The sequence below is a fragment of the Coturnix japonica genome, chromosome 2 (assembly GCF_001577835.2).
Source record: "Coturnix japonica isolate 7356 chromosome 2, Coturnix japonica 2.1, whole genome shotgun sequence".
NCBI lineage: Eukaryota > Metazoa > Chordata > Aves > Galliformes > Phasianidae > Coturnix > Coturnix japonica.
In genome coordinates this window covers 14,634,692-14,655,444 of record NC_029517.1, presented here as the reverse complement: position 1 = coordinate 14,655,444, position 20,753 = coordinate 14,634,692, and the positions used below count along the sequence as shown (strand labels likewise).

General features: G+C 38.8%; 1 protein-coding gene across 3 annotated transcripts in view; it reads left to right on the top strand.

The window, feature by feature from the left end:
• APBB1IP (amyloid beta precursor protein binding family B member 1 interacting protein) overlaps window positions 1–20,753 on the top strand; it is a 48,651-nt gene that overhangs the window by 360 nt on the left and 27,538 nt on the right. The window contains exons 1-6 of one of the 3 annotated variants that reach the window (XM_015853236.2): window positions 7,437–7,634; window positions 8,922–8,993; window positions 11,709–11,796; window positions 13,183–13,472; window positions 16,815–16,892; window positions 18,950–19,109. In XM_015853236.2, the coding sequence (XP_015708722.1) occupies window positions 7,632–7,634; window positions 8,922–8,993; window positions 11,709–11,796; window positions 13,183–13,472; window positions 16,815–16,892; window positions 18,950–19,109 (691 nt within the window). In that variant the 5' untranslated portion in view covers window positions 7,437–7,631. Of the gene's footprint in view, window positions 1–7,436; window positions 7,635–8,304; window positions 8,667–8,921; window positions 8,994–11,708; window positions 11,797–13,182; window positions 13,473–16,814; window positions 16,893–18,949; window positions 19,110–20,753 lie in introns of those variants that run through there. The other 2 variants (XM_015853235.2, XM_015853237.2) reach the window with 2 other exon arrangements.

The following is a 20,753-nucleotide window of genomic DNA, read 5'->3' as shown; positions in this document are numbered from 1 at the left end:
GTGGGACCCCGCGTCCGCACTGAGAAGGTCCGCACCGCGTGTTGCCTTCATGTGGATGCCGCGGATGGGTAACATATGAACGATCGGTCCCCACGAAGTCAACTTGGGATGAAATTTGGATGCTGGAATGTCTCCTGGCAGCAAAATACACTGCATGCCATCACACGGAGACACAGTTTGACTTATTGGGGACCATTCCTGCCCCACGTTGCTCTCATCTGGAGTTGATGTGGCTCCTGCTTGAATGTTCCCCTCTTAACTTCAGCTTGCTAAGGAGACTATTGCATTTAACTGTACCTCATGCTTTGTGCAAGCTGATGAAAGTGAAACTGAGGCTTGTTGGTTGCCTGCAACAGTATGGTGTCCTTAGCTTGTTTCTTTTTGAAGATTTCTAGTGACAATGGCATGCATCCATGCAGATGGCTTCTCCTACCTCCCAAAAAACTTTCAGGGCTTTATAGGCACATATGACTCCTCCTCAGTCAGCTTCAAATATTACCATGTTAGTTTGTCACCAGAGGTTTCTAGTTGCCTTTATGGTCAACTGAGGGAGAGAGAGAGATGCTTGTCAAATCTGTTCTGCTGCTCAGTTTTAGACATCTGCTCTTCATGATCTATAAAATTGCCTTTTTTTCTCTTCATTGAATAAAAGAAAAAGGTCTAGGATGACGAGGTTGAATGCAAATGTTGTAGAAACTCCACCATGTGTCTTTTCATGATTAGGAGTGACCCGTAATACAGTAACATTTTTCTTGAAAAAGCAAATGTTTTAGCCAGCTTTCTTTATCACCCTGCATGTTGCTTCATGGCTCCCCTAGATATTAGTTCATCTGCTAGAGTGGAAGATAGTAGTTGCACTATGGAAGAAACCAGGGTGCCTACGTCCTCCTAAGTTTCTGTAGGAGACCTTTGAGCACTTGTATGAACCCGTTACTCACCACAGCTCAGTATTAATTTATAGCATTGCTTCTGAGATGTGAATGAAAAGGAAGCACAAATAATTTTTATCTGATTTACAGCTTTAATATGGGAATTCGCAAACTAGTTTGGTAATGACTGTTGAAAAAGTTTAACTTTGTCATTGGTTTCTAAGCCACCCTTCTAATGAATCAACCTTCTAGATTGGTGGCAAGGTTAATTGCAGTCTTAACTTTTGCTACTGGAAGCCACATCAGATTGCAGACAGCACCATTTCTTCTCATGGAAGAAAGAATCATATGAGTTGCAAATGACTTTGAGTTCCCTGTTTTAGGCCAAATGGTGTCTGCTAGAAGGCAGTGCACCAAGAGAGCAGGCAGGCTCCACACTACTGTCCCTGTCAGTCACTTGTTGGCATGCAGTCCATAGCAAATGAAAAGCTGCTTCTCAGTGGCCTTTGCTGTCTGATTTTGGTGCTCATCTTTGGGTAGGCCAGGGTAGAGATACATGATTACTTTTCTTCCACTTCTGAGGAGGAATTTTGTAACCTTTCCAGCATTACAGGGCGCCCCATTCTCTTGCTTGCTGTGGGAATTTCACTGAAGCACAGACTCAAGAAGGATGTACCATCCCAATAAGTCATTCTGAATGTGTTTTTGTCTCTGATTGGAAATAATAATAATAATAAATGAAAACAGCCAAATCTTCATTACTGTTCTAAGTGCTTTTTGACCAAAGCTTACATTTGGAACACACACGCTGATTGGAGTGTGAGTTGGTGAGGTGACCCTGAGCACAGATAACACTCCCAAAGAGTTGTGGTTACACCTTAGTTTTGTACTTTGCTGACCACGTCATACCTAATGCATGAGAAAGACAATACAAAGGAGACAGTTGGCTTTAGGTCGGTCATTGGAAGGGATTCAGCATAAACATAACTCCACTTTTGTCCCATAGTGGCTCTGCTTTGCCATGAAATTCAGCAAAGCTTTTCATATTTTCCACTTGGCTGACCTCCTTTGTGTCCCCTCTGCCATGATGGATTTGTTACCTTTGAGCAGATCAGTTGTTCCATCCCTCCTGAACTTGGTCAGGAGAGAAAAGAGTGAGGCAGTGGCATTTCCTTCTCATGGAAGGAAAACCATACAGAAATGGAAGAATTATGGTGGAAATGTCACAAGATTCTTCTCTGGCTACATTTTCTTCCTGTTTCCTTTGTGTGGTTTAGGGCTTGCTGGTCTGTGGCAAGGCAGCCACAGCCATACCAATATAGCACCCTATCCAGGGTGACTCCAGGCTTCCTCCTAGCCTACAAATCTTTGTCTCAAACACATTATTTATTGCTGTTTCTGACCACTGTGTATTTTGGTGACAAAACACTGCACTTAAAGTTTGTATGGTAACTTTCATTCCTTTTATTCTCTTCCTAAGTTTGTCATATTGTTTCTATTTTCTGATTCTTGGCATCCCTTCATTCAGTAGAATACTGGGGGAAGTGGGCAGGTTTTCCCACATTGTGGATGTATCTATTCCTTTCTCTCTTGTGCATGGGCTTCCATTTTATGCTGGTTAGCCAGTGTGTGAATGCAGGATCAATCTGACTGTGGATCTGAAGGCTAAATATCAAAATCTTTGTTTAGTACGGAGTCACAAGACAAGTCTGCTATCACTCATACACCTGGGAATGAGGGAATTCTGGGAGTAGCTTAATGATATTAATTAGGAATTAAGTACTTATAACCCATCTGCTTCATTGCAGGGCAGAGTCAGGCTGAGCATCCAGTTATGCTGGATCCAGAAAATACCAATAATTTAACTCTTTTTACTTGCTGGCAAGTTTTTTAAATGCAAAACAGGGTTGCTTCATCATGTTAGTTAGGTACAGCTGTGTTGAGTAACTGGAAAAAGAAGAAAAAAAGAAGGAAGGAAGGAAAAAACAACACCAACATCAGCAAACATAGATTATGGGAAGTGTGGGAAGGAACATGGGAGGGGATAGATAGAAGCAATTTGTCCAGCTTGCTGCCTTTTCCAGAAGATAAATTGGGGCAATGGGCATTTTATTGCTGTGTGCCAGAAATTTGTCTTAGAACTTGGAGCTGTTTCTTCAACCAGTTCTGCATGAAGATGTCATCTCTTCTATCTTTTAATACTTTGTGGAGAATTTGTGCCTTCTGGATGGCTCACAGTGGGAAAGTTTCAAACTGGACCATTCTACAGTAAATAATTGTGACTAGAGAAAATGAGATTACAGAGCCTGTGGCTATACAATATTTCTTCAATGCTGTTAGACCCAGGCCAAACTGAAGCATGTTATCTACTGAGAGGATGCTATGCAAACAACAGAAGTGGCACTGCTTTCTAGCTCCATAGAAGCAGTCCCATTTTGAAGCTGACATGGGACTCTAAAGTGAAGCCCTTTAAGATAAAAATATCTGTTTCAGGAGTGCAGTCAATTTAGCCAGCAAGTTGTCTCCACAATGGTTAGCATCATGTATTTCAGAAGAAGGTATAAGAAATCCTTTGCTGAGAGGCATTTTGTTATCTGCCTATAATGAAACCTTTGCTTGGATTCCAGGTTGGTAGAGCCCTCATTTTTGGCTGTGAAGCATGAGGTTCATCATCCATACCTGCGTTTCTCTGGAATACTAACACTATCAGCTGTAACTGTGTGTAGAGAAAACAACTCAGCATCCTGCTAATTCACTGGTTTTGGTGCTGAGTTTTGTGGGTACACGGTGCCTATTACCTGGAACAGTTGTGCAGACTATCAGTTTCATTTAATACCCCATCATTTTTGTGTTATAAACCAGGGCAGTATGATGCCTCAGCAACTTCCTCTAGCTATTAATGCACTTTCCCATCTCTTTGTGACAATCAGTTGCCATCTTTCCAGATTTGCTCTTTATGAAGGGGTTTCTGTGTCCTTACTCACTTTAATCTCTCTTCCCTATTTCTCCTACTTTATTCCGTCTTTGATATGAGATGGTCCACTTTGCATATTCTGCCTCAGTAAGGGTGAATCTCTGAGCTGGGTGATTTGATCATTGGGCTACTTATGGGTTTCAAAGCATTGTAGAATTCATTCCACTACAAAAGGCATTTAAACAATAAGCATTCTGCTAGGAGAAGGTAGTGGTCATCTGGATAGTCAGACAGCTGGTGTTCATTTGGGTGAACTTAGAACTCTGACATTTGTATGTTATACTGCAGGGACGAGGACGTGAAGATGTAGGGGTTTTTTACATGACTTGTAAAAATATAGTTTGTCTGTTCTTATCCTTACTGTCTGCTGGTGTCACAGCTTAACAATAACAACAATGCCGTGTGTTCAGTGCGTCTGTAACTTCTGCCAGGTGACTAAGTGGTTCCAAACATGGTACCTCTCACAACTCTGCTGCATGTGTTTGTTCTACTGATATCATGCCATCCCTTGTTTCTCTTTTTTTTTCTATAGCCCTTTGGTTCATTAGGCTGCACCAACTTAACTGAGGCAGAGTTGCAGAGATGGTAATCTCATTTGTGATGCCGTTGGTGTTTCCTGTTGAGAATTACACAAGGGCCTCAGGTTTGTTTTCAGATTGCAAGTGCAGAACCTTGTTACCACGTGGCTTAGACCACTCTTCCTGTTGAAAGGGGCTGCCTTTCAGTAGTTCTTGCAGAGGTATCAGATAGTAGCACTTCTAGCTTTGCTTTGTACCATGCCTGCTCTGAGCTACACAGTATAACCAGTTTGCTTTCATGTTGTTTTTTTTTTTGTTTGTTTGTTTTCTTTTTTGTTTCTAGTTTATAGTGCTTATAGTTTCTTTTTTAAGGTGAATTTTGTGCTGTTGTTCTATTGTTACTTTCGACTTCCTGCCAGGGGATGATGATTTTATCTGGCAATTCCACTCCCTAAGTGTTGTTCATGGGCATTGTACAGCTGTCTTATTTAAGTGTACACATTGATTATAAACCTCAGTGACTGTGTTGGTGGACAAGGGAAGAGAAACAGGTCTCATATGCTTTCCGTTGTGCAAAGCTTTTGACACAGTCCCACTCAAAATCCTTCTCTCTGAATCAGAGACGCATGGATCTCATGGATGGACTGTTTAGTGGATAAGGAATTGGCTGGATGGCCACATCCAAAGAGCTGCAGACAGTGGTTCAAAAGTGTCAAAGTGGAGACCAGTGATGGGTGGTATACTGGAACTGGTACTGTTTAATATCTTAATTAATAACATGGGCAGTGAGGTCAAGCACAGTCAGCAATTTTCTGGATGACACCAAGGTGAGAGATGAAGTTGGTAGACAGAAGGAAGGATGCCATCCAGAGGCACCCTGGACAGGCTTGAGAGGCAGGCCTGAATGTGTTGGGTGATTTTATTTTCTATGGTATCTTTATAGTAAAAGAAGGTGATCACAGTACCTTCTAATGGGAAACAAGCACTGAAGACCAATAGCAGTTAACAAAGAAAAAGTGGCTCATAGCCTCCAATAACTAGCAACAACACAAGAGAAGTGCAATTTCCATCCAGAGAGGTGCTTCTTCTTTGGCTGCTTACCTTAAATGAGGGTGAGGAGGATTGGATCCAGGTTCCACCCCTTCTAGTCACTCAGGTGCATTGGTTGCACCTGGCTTACCCATGCCTTCTCACCAACTGCTCAACCATTGGCTCGGGTTGTGATCTCACAATTTTGCTGTAAGCATCTTAACAAATCAAGGTGTTCACAACCATGCAGAAATCATATCCAAATGTTATTGATAGAGTTTGTATTACAGGCCAGATAGGATAGTTCCTGTTTTGCATGTCAGTGCATAACACTAAATTATATTAATGAGATTCTACTTAGACCATGTAGGATTGTGCAAGAACTGTTTCTTCATTCTTGTATCCGAGTAAGAAATTTCCTTTTTGGTGCCCCAGAGTCCAAGATCAGCCCTGTGGGAACACAGAGTAGTACACTGCCCACAAAGTCTGTTTCTCATGCAAGTACAGCAAGTTGGGTAGCTTTCCCTTCATCTGCTGAATTTCTCTGTGGTTGAAGGTTAGATAATTAAATTCCAACTTCCCACTCTGTAGCTCAAGACATCCAGAAATTTTCTTTTCCTTTTAAAGTAAGAGGGGCACCCAAATGGATATAGGTGTGTCTTTGGAAATGCCAACAAAGCCTATGACAGAAAAAGTGTCCCCCAGACTCAAAGGTTGAAGGAGAAGTCAGAACAAATATACTGAAATCAGATTTTTCATGGGGTAAATTGAAACACAAAGATGTCAGCATTGCAAAGAGCTCTGCTATGCACCAGTGTCTTACTTTAGATTTAAATGACTTTTAAGCTACGTAGCTGCTAAATCATAGAGTAAGAAGGTAAAGAAAAAAAATAGGACTAGAAGGTCTGCAGGGCTTGTGGTAAGTAGCAATATGAATAAATGTATTGATGACTCAAAATGCAATGAGTTGATATTTCTGTTTTATATAAACCTTGTGAGAGTTTAATATGCATAGAACACATGGTGAGACTTGGTGGTTAAAACAGAAAGCTGAAGAGAATATGCACAGTAGGTAAACAGCGTGAGAAACGTGGGAGTATTGCAAAAAAAAGAAAGGCAGCTTTAATCAGGAAATGAGAGCTCAGAGGAGACCTGAGAACGTGAAATTTGGGGGGAATAACACAAGGGAATGCCTTTTTCTGTATTATTGGTGTTCATTCAGAAGGGGGTATGGAAGACTTAGCTTGAAAGTCAGTCACATTAAAAGTACATTTGATTCAGCTGTGTGCCTTCCCAAATGCCCCTCCTTAATCTTCTTGTTCTTTACAACCACAGTTTCCTCTTTTTATTTTAATTCTCTTTTCTCTGCTTGAAATCTTCTGCATAACACGGGAAATGCTGTGAAAGTACTGACTTTTCAGTTTATTTCAGTTTATAGTGATTTTAAGAGTTATTAGTAATGCTATATACAGGACAGCTACAGATATTTTAGTGGATATAAAGGAGGATTGAGCCTGTAACTCAGTGTTCTTCTGGGAGCTTAGGTAACGATTTTCCCCTTCTTTGTTAATAGTAGCTTAATACAGCTGCAGGTTTCACTTTGAGTTTTTGGTTCGAATAACTTCAAGGCTATTTATATATAAGTAGAAAAAGAAGAAAAAAAGATTTTTCTGGTCCTGTATGCAACAACATCTGCCTTGAATGGGCTTGTTCCCATGTCTGACTGTTGTTTTGTCTATTTTTTCCTTTTGTGGCATAGAGAGAAAAGAAACGAGAATGGAGAGTAGTCATGAATATGATGGAGCAGAGAACAGAAGAGCAGACAGGGCACTTGAGTTCCCCATTCTGGGGATTCATTTTACGGTGTTTTGTTTTTCTGGCTCATGACAAAATCTGCAGTGAATTTTCAAAGTTTATTTTAGTCTAAGAGATCATCCAACGTGTTTTCACATAAAAATATTTTCTTCACAGTTGGGTGATGGGGATATTTAACTTTTCTTCCTAAAAGAACTTAGGAGAAAAAGACAGATGTAAGTAGGAGTGGCTTAGGGATGGGCTGTCATGACAGATGTCTGCTCATGGGAAGTGACGTTTGAAAGGGATGGACACTGACGCACTTCCTTATTAATACATGTGTTCTGGCCCATGTGCGTGAGGTGTAAAAAAACCCTAATGTTAAAATATTTGATTGGATGAGAAAATATCATCAGTGACTAACTCAGATATGGAAACGTGAAATTCATGGTGAATTATTTGCACTTTGCTTTTCCATACAGTCATTTTATTTCCCCGTGAATCAAATGATTCTGAATATTCAGAAAATCACATAATTGCAAAAAAGATCTGGATTTATTAGTCCCTAAAAAAACAAACAAACAAACAAACAAACAAACAAAAAAAACCATCATTTGGTTGAACTGTTCTGTAATACAGTCTTCAGTTCTCTTGTTGGGTTTGTGGTTTTTCTTCCCAGCAAAACAATTTCATTTGGTTCATGGAACTGGTATGATGTCTTGTTCCTGAAAGTAAAACTGAAACAGCTGAGCACACAAAAACATACAAACAGCTACAGCTGATAAAGTCCTCAAAAGTCAAAGAAAACAGGAAGGCATAAAATATTTAAACAAAATATTTAAAAAAACATATCAGTATGAGCTGCAGCTCCGGTTCTTGTTTTAAACAATCCAAGTTTAATCTCTCTGATCAAATAATTGCCATTTTGCCTATCTCTTTTGTGAAAGCTGATTCTCCGTGTACCAGACAAGCTGGTACACGTTTATTGATTAGAATAAATGAATTAAGATTTAGTCATTATGCATGCAACCAGTATATCGCTGGATCTACAGAAAATGATCTTTATGGAGAAAGCTCTGTACAGTTCATACAATGAGCCATCCCGTGTGGGTTTGTCAGCTAGAAATGAAGCAGATGAGATGACTTCAGCTTTCCATTTGCTCACTCGTGTGACATGCTGTTGATAGCATTCAGTTCCCAAATCTTTAAGTTTAGTATTTCCAGGACCTAAAAGGACAGTGCAAATTCAAAGCCCTGCTCCCAGCTGCCTTCACCTTGTTCAGTTGGCATTACTTCGGGTTACTCCTTTCAAAGGAACTAATATAGGAGAAAGAGGAAGGGGATTATAGCAGAAGCATTATCTCCCTATGAATGTCATTTGGTGCTGTCTTCACATCCTGACTCATGCGACAGAAGTCACCATTACCACACAGCCTTGTACAGTCTTTCCTTGTCTCAGTGCTCTCCCTCAGCTGCTTTGAGGTTGGTTAAAGACTGGAGTTCTCTGAGCCCACTAGTATTAAAAAAATAAACTTTAAAAAAAAAAAGTGAAAAATATTGAGACAAAAAGTTGTTTATGTACCTAGCTGTAACCAGGTCCTGAACAAGATTACACCCAGTAAACTCCAGAGGTACTTGGAATCTCCAGTTGAACTCTTCATATCCTCTGGTTTTGACCACTGCTGGCTTTGGAATGAATTTGCGATGATTAATTGCCTGTGAATTCTTTTCTTTCAGATGGAGCAAACATGTGATGATATAGATGAAATGTTCAGCAATTTACTTGGGGAGATGGACATGCTGACCCAGGTAAATCATTTTTTTCCCAATCAAACTTCTGAGAAATCTTCAGCTAAATTTCTCTGCCAGACATTTGAGCCACGTGGCCGATAGAAGAAGGTAATATCAGTGCAGGCTAGATAGTCATAGAGATATAACTGCTCATGAAAGGTACTTTCTCAAAAACAAGCAAACATGTAAATGAGCAATTTATATCCTTCTTGGATTCAGTCCCAAGAAACTGAAAGATTCTGAGTTTGAGTCAGAATTGTCAGTTATGAATGCTTTGCATACATGAGTAAATGAGACATAGCCTGCATATCGCTGTAAACTTTGGAAATAAAACCAGTGTTTAATATTATCTTGAATGTCCTCATATAGCAATACGAGTCATCTTTAGATATGCCAAAATACTCAGTTACAGCTAGGATAGCATTCAAGGACTTATGGAGACATTATTTCCAGTGCAGAATACAGTCTCCAGAGGAAACTATAAAACAGCAGGAGCCTATTGCTAAACCTACAGTTATGGAATACTTCCTGCAAAGCCTGATAAAAGAGGATTTCTATTTCTAAAAAACACAAGCTCTGTAAATTTGTTGTACTTTAATATATGCTCGTTTGAAAACACTTAAGCTATTGTCTTAGATTGTGTGAGTTTGATTGCTTACAGTCCCTATTTTGAGATATCTTTTCTACTGGTAAATCCCAGTGTTTGCCAAATTAAATACCAATAATTGTGGTCCACATAATGGGGATTGTGCTTAAATAATTGGCTTTGTATGAAAGCCAGGATTCTGTATTACTTTCTTAGCATCCAGATACCAATAATTTGCACCTTGGTAGATTTTCACCTTCTTGAGAGCTTTTTGTGATCATGTGTACTAACTATTTGTGTGCGTATATAAAAAGAATTTCTTGTAGGGTAATTTCGTTTCATTGTTGTGCTTTGAAAATTGACAAAAGGCTGCTTGTGATAAATTTAACTTCCTCAGATTAGGCATGATATCATGCGTGCAGGGGGGAGAATAAGTGTGTGAGCTTCTCCACTCAGTGGTGCAACACCAGGTGGGAGAGGATGTATTTCTAAAACCAAGACCGACTCTCCTCCTCCCTAATGTGCTGACATCACCCCTTCCCTAAGCTTGCATATGCTTCATTCCTCCCTCTCCCCCTACTTATACCGAGTTGATTTTTTATGAGAGTTAAATATTAACAGAGCAGCAGTGTTTAAAATTACCAGTGCTTTGGTTTCGAGTTTTGTACAACTTGAGAAGAAACCAACGTGAACTGGGTGGGTAACAGGTAAAAAGTGTTGCCAAGAAAAACATTTGTATTAATTTTCATGAAAAATAGCTCTCAGTTTCAGGCAACTCAGAAAGGTAAATGCCTCTGGTACAAATTGACAATGAACTGCTGGATAAATGAAGTAATTTTTCCAGTCTGAGATCTCAACTGGGAAATTTTGCCCGGTTTGCTGTGCATTTTGAGGAGGAGGGTCAACTTGAGAAAATCCAGAGGAAAGTAATGGGAATTATGAGAAAAAGAAACATGACTTATAAGAAAAGATTGCACAGGGGCTTAGTCTAGAGGAGACTGTTCAACCTTAAAATATATAAAAGGCAACTTCATAGCAGAAAATTTGGTTTCCCATGTCCACTGAGAGTAACAGTAGAGGGAACAGCCTTCAGCTGCAGCAGATGATGTTTAGCTTAACCTCAGAAGAAAGTTTTGATGGCAGAGGTAGCAGTCTCAGCAGAGAAGCAGTGGGACAGAGTGCAAGAGGAGATGCTGGATCTCATCTGATTGGAAACTTTAAAGATGAGGTTAACAGTACTTTTGTCAGGTGTGTCCAAGGTGTAATTGACCAGTAGTGGGACAAGTCTGGGCAGCTCCTTGAAATTCCTCCCAGTCTTGTCTATGATGTTTGCTTGTTACAGCTGTAATCTTCTTTAATGAGGAATAGAAGTGGAATTTGTCTTCACTGTATGCACTTTTCCAGATTTAGGAAGCATTGCTTCTATGCTTGTTTCCTAAACTACAAGCCACAAACTAGGAATTCTCTATCTAACTATGAAGATTTGCAGTTTCCATTGCAAACAGCAGCATGTTTTGTTGTTGGTTAGATGGTGTTATTTGTTTTCAAACACCGGGAAAAAACAGGAACAAGATTACGTTTTATATTAGTAAATATAATACTGGAGCAAGTGGCACTTCATATCTCAAATCTTTGTACATACGCAGCTAAATTATTTCACACACCTCCAACTCACTTCCCGGAAAACTCAAAAAGCCTTTCAAAATGAGTCTGGCTTTTCAGTGTCCCTGTTGGAGGCTGAGAGAGTTGGGGTTGTTTGATTTAAAGAAGGCTTCAGAGAGACCTTGTAGTGGCCTTCCAGTACCTAAATTGGTACTCTTTATCAGGGAATGTAGTGTTTGGACAAGGGGTAATGGCTTTAAAATGGAAGATGTAAATTAGGAAGAAATTCTTTACTATGAAGTTACTGAAGCGCTGGAACAGGCTACCTAGAGGAGTTGCGGATGCCCCATTCCTAGAGATGGTTGAGGCCAGGCTGGATGGGGCCTTGGGAAATCTGGTCTAGAGGAAGTTGTCCCTGCCTATGGCAGGGGATTAGAACAAAAAGAATTGACTTAAGCACTTTCCAGTAACTAATTGACAAATGCTAATGTCTGTAATACTAGTTATATCACTAAAATATCTTCCTTTTTCTTTTACCTTAACAGAGTTTAGGAGTGGAGACTGTACAAACTCCATCCCCCAAAGTGACCAACAAGGAATTCAGCTTCACTGTAGGTTTTAAGGATTTAAACGGTAAGGAGTTGAATTGACTCATTCATGGTTTTTCTACTTATTTTAAATACCTCACAGCAATGAATATGAAAAAAAGCTTCAAACACTTCTGATCTAAAATAAAGTTTAAAAATAGAACTATTTTGATGGAGTGGTGATATGTTTGTGTGTCTCAGTTTAGGAAACTCCAAAGGGACCAAGTGTTTTTAAAGGGACATTGCTTGGTCTGACATAAGAATCGGACTTTTTAGAATGTCAGAGTGTAGAGGGAAATCAAAAAAAGAAGGTCACTAAAATATTTCCAAATAGGCAACCTCTTTGTGAAAAGATTTAAGTTAATAGAAAACTGTGTTACCTCAGTGTGAAGTCAAAGCTGTGGAAGTATTTATTTCCAGTGGAAATACTGGCTTTAGTTTCTTCCATTTTACATTACTTATTCTCATTTTGGCTTGTACTGTCACTTCTGCATGTACAGCTGCTTGCTTCCCTGACATGAGTCAGGGAGTTGATCTGAGCTTAAAAAAGAATGTGCTCTTTCTTGTGATTTTTTTTTTCTTTTTTGCATTTTTCTGGGGGGCTGGTTGTTTGCATGTTTGCATATGAGCTGATTTTAACTAGTGTTATTGTGCCAGAATGAATTTACTACTAAGCTACATAATGGTAAAATGTCTCTACCAGCAAAGAGGTTAGAGGTATATAAATAGAGGATTGTAAGGCAGCTTTTCCACTGAAAAGAAACACTTATGAAAATGCACTGTCAGTGTAACAGGTAAAGCAGAGGAAACGGAAGTGGTCCAATAACAAATTCACTTTGTTTGATGAATGATCTATTCTTTGTTGGACTGTATTATCATACATATTGTGTAGTTCAGGGCTCTCCATCTCTTTCCAAAATTCCACTTAAAACATTTACAATTGGTCATTCTTTTCTTGAACTAGACTCTTCAAAGTGATTTAAACCACTGAATGCAGTGATTCTCATAGAACCCTTCTCTTCTAGAAAACTAAATTATCCTACAGGATGTTATTCCAAAGTATCTCTTTCAACATGTCTGGTTCAAACAATTTGAATTTCTTGCATCCATATCACTAAGCATGTGCCCATCAACCTTGTTGAATCAGGGCTAGATTTCATAAAACATACAGATCTGAGACCATAGCAATGAAAATGAAACTTCCTGTCCTGTTCAATTTGTATTCACGGAGTTCCTTCTATTCAAAACTTCAGTATGACTAGATTAATAGCCATTCCTAAAGCATGTTTGTTTTCTTGAACCCATTTAAAAGCCTTTCCCATAACCCTTGTATCTTACAGTAACCATGTCTCCTGTAATTTAATCTTCACTGAACTGGTAGCAGATTTTTTCATTGCGTTCACTCTTGATGTATTTTTTGTTTTCTTTACAGAATCTCTAAATGCCCTAGAGGACAAGGACCTTGATGCCTTAATGGCTGACCTTGTAGCAGACATAAATGAGGTTGAACAGAGAACTTTACAAGCCCAGAAAACTTCTGGCAACCAGAAAAGTGTGGTCACTCAGCCTTCAACAGACATGGATAATGACTTTTATAGTAAATTAAGTCCCTGTACTACAATTACAGAACAGTTTAAGAATGACTTGCCCCCTCCACCTCCAGCCCCTGATTTAGACCTTCCGCCACCACCACCACCACCTCCTCCCGAGCCACTCAGCCAGGTAAGTCGGAGAGGAATCTTGTTCCAAGAGTTCAGTAACTTGTAAATTTAGGATTGGATTTGCATTGGAACAAATGTGGGTATCCAGTAGAAGTCCATGTATAAGTATCTTAAGCAGACTCTACACTAACAAAACAGCTTCAAATTGTAGAGTAAGATTTTTCTTTTATTGTGAGTGTGGCAGTTTCTGCCAATTCCTGGACATGTTGCCCATTCCTTTTGCATTTCTAATTGCCATTCTGATAGTCCAAGACAGAACTTGATCACTGAAAATGGTTTACTATAATGAAAGATTTTTACTGATATATTTTTTTTCCTAAATAAGTGTTGTTGAGTTAGTAATGGAGAGCTTCACTTAGACATCTGTGCAACGGGTGGCCAAATATCCCATCTTTTTGTGAAGCTATCACTTTGTTTACTGCAGTAAACACTACTGCTACTGATGAGAAGGTTCTCTGGATGTTTCCCTTAGCAGTTGCTGAAATTATCAGTGGGTGCTACTTTTAGAAAATTGACTTACCAATATGCTAAAATTTCAGTTATCACAACTTCCTCCATGTTTGTTTTTCATGCAAATCTGTTCTAACAACTGAAGTCAAACATGGCATATGTAGTAGAAGTATTTGAAGTTGACATGAAATTGTGGATAAGGAGATAAGAATTTACCCTTTTAGTTCTGTGGGGAGACTGTGTGTGTTAGAAGAGTGATGCAGTCCCAAAAATATGAGTCTGAAATCCTGAAGAATTTTAAAGTGTCTCTTTGAGTATTCATGTGCAGATAAACCAGGGTGGAGAGGAGCTCTTTACACTTAGGGAATGGAAAGGTTTTAGGGAAAGTGAAAGGTACTCTGTCAGATGGTGTAGAACTATACCAGTCAGTTTTACCTAAAACTGTGAGCAATTCATTGCAGCTTAAATGCCTACACAAACTGAGTATGAATTACCTCATTATCACTGGTGCCTCTGCTTTTAGCCTAACACAGGAAAAAAAAAAAAAAAAAGCAAAAGAAACAGAAAATTTGTTAAGAAGAGGACATTGCTGAGGTATTTCACTGGATAAAGTTTCATTTTATGTATAAGACTTTTTAGTACTTGGTGTGAAGAATGAAAATTGTAAATGTGGGAAGATCTTCACCATTTCTCTATGTCTCAAAGATAATAGTTAACTTATCTTAAAAGAGAATCAGTATTTAAAAGAACAACAACTAGACTTGGTTCAGAAGCTGAAATCTATCATTTAACTAGTATTATTGATACAGAAGAGGTGCTGTCAAGACAAGCTCTGTCCATTGTATTACAAATACGTCCCCATCTTGGTTTAGACCTTTAAGGAAGTACCAGATAACGTGATCTAAAGCTCACTGAAATAACTGTGCTTTGCAGTTCCGTTCCTTCTGTCTTGTATTAAGCTTAGTTTTTACAGCCAGATCTCAGGTTGCTCTGCTGAAGCTTGTTCTCTGAATACTCTTATCCTGCATAGTGTGAGGGTCAAGCAAGGTTTCTTGACTGAAAAGAGGTTGCACCTGCTAAACACAACTGGAGTTCTAAATGCACAAATGCAGCTGAAACTCACCTCTGTCTTCCTCAGTTAAAATGTTACTCCGAGACTGTGTGCTGAGTCGAATCCCTAGTAGCATTTCCCGGTCTCTTTCCAGATACAGGAAGAGAGTAGAGGGGGATGGAAACAGGAAACAGGGGCACTTCTGAGGAATCTATCTGCAATAGTGGTTTTCCTCATTAATGCACTGTATCTGCTTTCCATTGCAGTCCTTACCTCATTTTCTGGTCCAGACTGTGTTGAAATACTGATGTCGTTCCTGCTGTATGTCTCACTGTCCATGCAGAAAATTACCTATAGGGCTATTTCACAAGCTGTAATGTGAATGATGGAGGTTATAAACATTTAAAATAAGCATGAAAAGACCTGATTTCAAGTTAGTAAGTGCTGTCTTTGTTAATGAGTATTTGCTTTGACATTAGATTTCTGCTTAACAGAATGATATGCCACTGTAAATAGAAAATTTTGATTTGTCAAAATCCACATGTCTAGCCAGGATTCTTGATAGGTGATTCCTGAACAATTCAAGGCTCACATTTTATTATGGTTTTGTGTAGTCAAATGAGCACAGTGTTAATTATTCTCATTACATCTGTGATACTAAGGCTCAGTTCTGTAACCTTTTGCTGTGAAACAATTAAAAGATATAGCATTTCTTTCAAAGAAGTGGAGAACTGTCTCATGAGTTTCCATCAACTCTGACATTTAGTTTTAAAACTATAAGCTAAATAAAGCTTCTACAATTTCACTGATATTATCTGGATGACTTTCATGTGTTTCTATTTGAGGATCCAGAAAACACTGTGACAACATTATAGAGGAAGAACAAAACTTCTATCCTGTCAAAGCATTTCTTTAGAAGCGCTATAATTTTTATCTGGCAGCTTGTTTACTTTATATAAATTCCTTTCTCTATATTGAGAAAGATGAAGGTTGTGAAACTTCCTCACCTTCTCAGGTGAGAAGTTTATTTGTTGCACAGATTTGTACAACGTGTGAACTCTGTTCAATAAAGGTCGCGTACAAGTGAAGCCTGAATTATACCTCCCTAAATTTCTAAGCAGAAAGTCTACCTGCATGGTGCTTGGACTGCTTTAGTTCAGATGCTTTTCCTGCTGCTTGCAGAGTAGTGTTTTTTGAGATGGTAAGAGGAAGACCACAGTGCAAGAGGCTGTTTACATTTCCCCTTCTGAACAGAGGAAGAACTGTGGAAGCCATTTCTATCCAACAGTTTCAGTTCAACCACAGAAGCTAGCTTGGGATTCTTGAAATTTCAGCGTCTCTGAGCTGTAGAAGAAAAGGCATTTGTGAATAGATTGCCTGGCATTCACAGTGGAGGAATTGACGACAGTAAAGAGTCTTGAAGCTCTTTTTCAGGTTGCATGTCTTATCTTATGTTTCTGATATTTTTGGGGGATATTAGGGGTAACAGTGATAAAATAAAGGATCCTTAGTGCACTAAAAGGAATGTCAGTCAGACACATAGAACAATCCAATTTTCAAGCATTCTTGTATTGTTTGAAGAATAGCTCATGTAAGGTCTCTATGACTAGAAAACAAAATGAAGAACTGGACTTGTAAATCACAGCTTTGGGGGGATTTTAATTCAAGAAAATTGGGTGGGAGGATTTTAATTCAAGAAAATTGGGGATTCCCCTTAACTATGAAGTTTCTCATGGTAATCCTTATGTTCTGGATATAAATAAGAGGAAACAACTCTTCTCAAGTGTATGTGAATTGCTGTCCTTACTTAACAAATATAGGAATTATTTTGTGTCTTTTCAGGAAGAACAAGAGGCACGGGCTAAAGCTGACAAAATTAAACTTGCATTGGAGAAGCTGAAGGAAGCTAAAATTAAAAAGGTGAGCCTTAAGATAGTGAAGTAAGAGCTACCAACTGACTATCTGTTATCATTATTCTCAGAAATGAAGATCTTACTAAAAGCCATTGGGCTTTTTTATATTTTTTCTTGAACTTGAGACATCAACAAATATCCTGTGGAACACTTGCCTGTACAGAGTACAGGCAACCTTATTTCTAAGAGGACCAACCTTGCCCTCCACACCCCCCAGTGTTGGGGCAAAGCCCACAGTCCTAAAAGATTGCTTTAGTGAAAGTGGAAGTTACATAAAAGCATTGCTTACTCAGGCTGTGCTGATTCCAAAAATATTAAGCTTCTCTTCTAGATTGGACATGGCTATAGCTAATCCCAGTTAAATTAGTGAGGATCTTCTTGCTAAATCATTTCATGGCAGAGCAGTAATGTACAAAAATTTGCTTCAGACTAATCAGTTAAAAAGCTTCCAGCCTATGTCTGTGTGGTGCCACTGAGTATCATGTAAATATGCCTACTTGTTCTAAGCTAATGTTCCAGCTGAACTCGACAGAAGCTGCAGGTGTTTGATAGCTTTGAAAAAAATGGATGTAAAGGAAAAACAGGAATGGCCTTTCAGTCTTGCTCAGGTAGGAGGTGTGAATCATAGGAGATCAGAGCCAGAAGGCTTTCCAAAAAGAACTGAAGCTTCTAGTAAATTTGAAGATGTCCAGGTTTACTATGGTTCCCACAGAATACCATACACCCGTGCACATTGTGCTCCTCCTGAGAAATTGTACTGGGAGAATTTAATCGGGAGTGTCTTTGTAAACGAATATTGGTCACCTCCTTTTCCTCGCAGTACTGGCAATTTCCTTTGGGAGGAAACATTTGAAACTTGTTTTTTTTTTACTTCCCCTCCCCCACCCCCCCCCCCGACTAAATATTTGGAAACGTTGGGTGGAAGTTAGACCTAATCTTGTGCTGTGTCACTATGCTGAAATCTCTGTGTCATTTTGGAACTCTCGGTTAAGTAATTGTCAGGAAGTCTAGACTAATCAGTTTTATGAAAAACTGGAAGCTGTCTGCATGTTTCTGCCTGCAGTCAACTATAACCAGATAAAATAGCCTTTTTTTATCACAGACATATTTTAGATCATGCATGCACAGCATTTCTTTTTCTGGATTGCCTGTGCTGTGGCTCAGTTGCTTAGTTTAGAGAAGATACTTAGAAATACCAGAATTAAAGCAAGTTCACTTTTTTGTTATATTTACTTTCACTTTTCAGATATAGTATAAAATTTTTTGCTTGGGAATCCTACCTCTCTGCTTTTGAATCAGCTTTAAAAGAGATTCTGTTGCACCAGAGACTCTCATACCCCCTTTTTTAAAAGGATCTGTTCAAGCAAGATGGCATGGAAAAGCCCTTCCAACACACAGCTTTAATTCCAGGTTCTCTGTACAGATCCTACAGACAATTGTTATTCTACTTTCAATACTAGTAGAATATTTAAAGTACTTTGTTTGCAATATATTTGCAGTGCTTTATCAGGTTTTACGTACTTCAGCATTTTCTTGTTGTTCCTCTCTGAAAAAGCACCCACAGTTTCTTGCTTAACAAATGCTTCACAATATGAAGGAACAATGATTGTCTTTCAGTCAATGTAGACAAATAAACTATTTGCTTATTGTTGATTCCAGGTTAGTCTTTTGGCTTTCCACATCTTCCATACTAGTAACTTTCATTAAAGACACTCTGTCCTTCTTGTATGTGGGTTCCCGATCAAGCATTTTCCTTAATTAGAGATACAGTAGATGTAGAAAAGAGATTAACTTCTGCTTTTTCTCCATAGCAATTTTGACTTTCACGTAGTAATGCACAGGGTAAAGTTCAATTTCCTTTTTTTGAGAAAAGATCTCTATTTTGGCGGCATTATAATGTCAGAGCTTCCAGTCTGTTTTATCCCCTCATCTCACTGTGAGATAGTGTGCCTTTGAATCAGTAATGTCCTTCAGCCTTAATCTTTCTTATCTGTGTTAGCAAATTCAAGTTAGCCCATTACTTGTTTCTGAAATTAACTGAGCCTTCTGTGACTCTGTCCTCAGCTCGTTGTCAAGGTGCACATGTATGATAACAGCACAAAGTCACTAATGGTGGATGAACGCCAGGTGACACGGGATGTTTTAGACAATCTCTTTGAGAAAACCCATTGTGACTGCAGTGTGGACTGGTGTCTATATGAAGTCTATCCAGAGCTGCAAATTGGTAAGTTGTGTAGCAGTAGGGGTATTTCTGAGCGTGTATTAAGTAGATACACTGCATCTTATGCTAATTTTGAAATGTAGTAGCATTTCTTCTGCCCATGTGTCTGCTGGTATGGAAAATCTCGTTCTAGAAGTTGTAGGATGCAGAAACATTCTTGGGACATCTTTTCTCTAAAATCAAGCCTTCCATTTGTCAGTGGTGCAGGCTGCAGAAGGCTCCTTACTCAGCACTATTTCCACTCTTCAGTTTTATACAATCTGAAAGGGTCACATGAATTTTACTGTGTTTGTCAAGGTAGTGACCCAAACACACAAGTACTCAATTCTACTCTTTGAAGAGACATTGCATTGCTGAACTGCTCTCAACAGACTGTTACATACCAAACACCCTTGTTAAACAAGGCTGAGAAGCTTTTCAGTCATCTCTGATGTTTTTCACTTCTGATGGTCATTTTTTTAAGCATTGTTGTGAACAGGATATTGCTCTTTGATGGGGGTGTTACTCTGCTTATGATACCTTATTGATTAGGGAGTAACAGCCCAGCCTTCTCAGTTCCTAAGAAACAGCTGTGCAAAGCATATACATTTCGGTTGCAATATGAGGAGTTTTGTTTCAAAAATACTTCAATGTTTGATTAAGAATGGACTATTCTCTCATTGTAAGTTAATTCAGAATTTTTCATTGTCTAGGCAGTGAGGGTATTTACATCAAAAGAAAATGGAAAATTGCCACAACTTTCTTTAAGGGTAGCATTTGATAGAGAAACTGGAAATTGTCAAACAGGCATTAGCATTCTTTGTTTACAGACTCCCAACAGAGATGCAAAAATAGACAAAGAAAGGTGAATATCGATATTGCACTTTAACAGAGCCCCAGCAAAAATCAACCTGCTGAACTAAAGCAAAGAAATATAAAAATAGCTGGAAAAAGCCTGACTGCTAATGAGCAAGGAGGTTCTCCTCTGCTTGTGAGAACAAAGAGGCAGTAACTGCCAGTCTGTTCTTTCTGCTCCATTAAGATGATGCGTGAAGCAGTATCACTGCATTCTTTTGTACCAGCCTATCTTAATTAAGAAATGACTGGAAATGGCATTAGACCCTAGAGGTGTCACAAATGTCACTTTGAATAGTTTTAAAGTGCTTTCTTATCCTGGACAGTTGCTTCCTCTGGTATGTTGTAACCTGGAGAAAGGCATCTGAGCATTAGGATGATGACATATATTGTTATACTATGAATATTACAGAGGATGCACTTGGGTGTCATCATGATCTTGGTAGACATTTTTAAATTCCTCATATCACACTTATAACCAGAAATACCAGGGAGAGCAAAGTTACAAACGCTGAAGTGAACAGACCTTTTCTTTAAAAGTAAAAAATACTGTTGTTGCTTTACTCACAGCAAAATCTGTGTGCTTTGCACTGTATTTATACAATAAAGAGTCATTCTCATAATGATTAAGAACTATTTGAAAATCCAGGACAGAAGAATAGTAGGAAAGGAAATAAATCAGTAGTTTGTTCATAAAGAAGGGGAAAATTCTGTGAACTGCTGAGGCAGAGGCCTCTCACCAGGTCCAAATGGACTGGGAATAAAGCCTTACTGTTTGCAATTAGAGAATTTCCATATGGGTGCAATGGTACA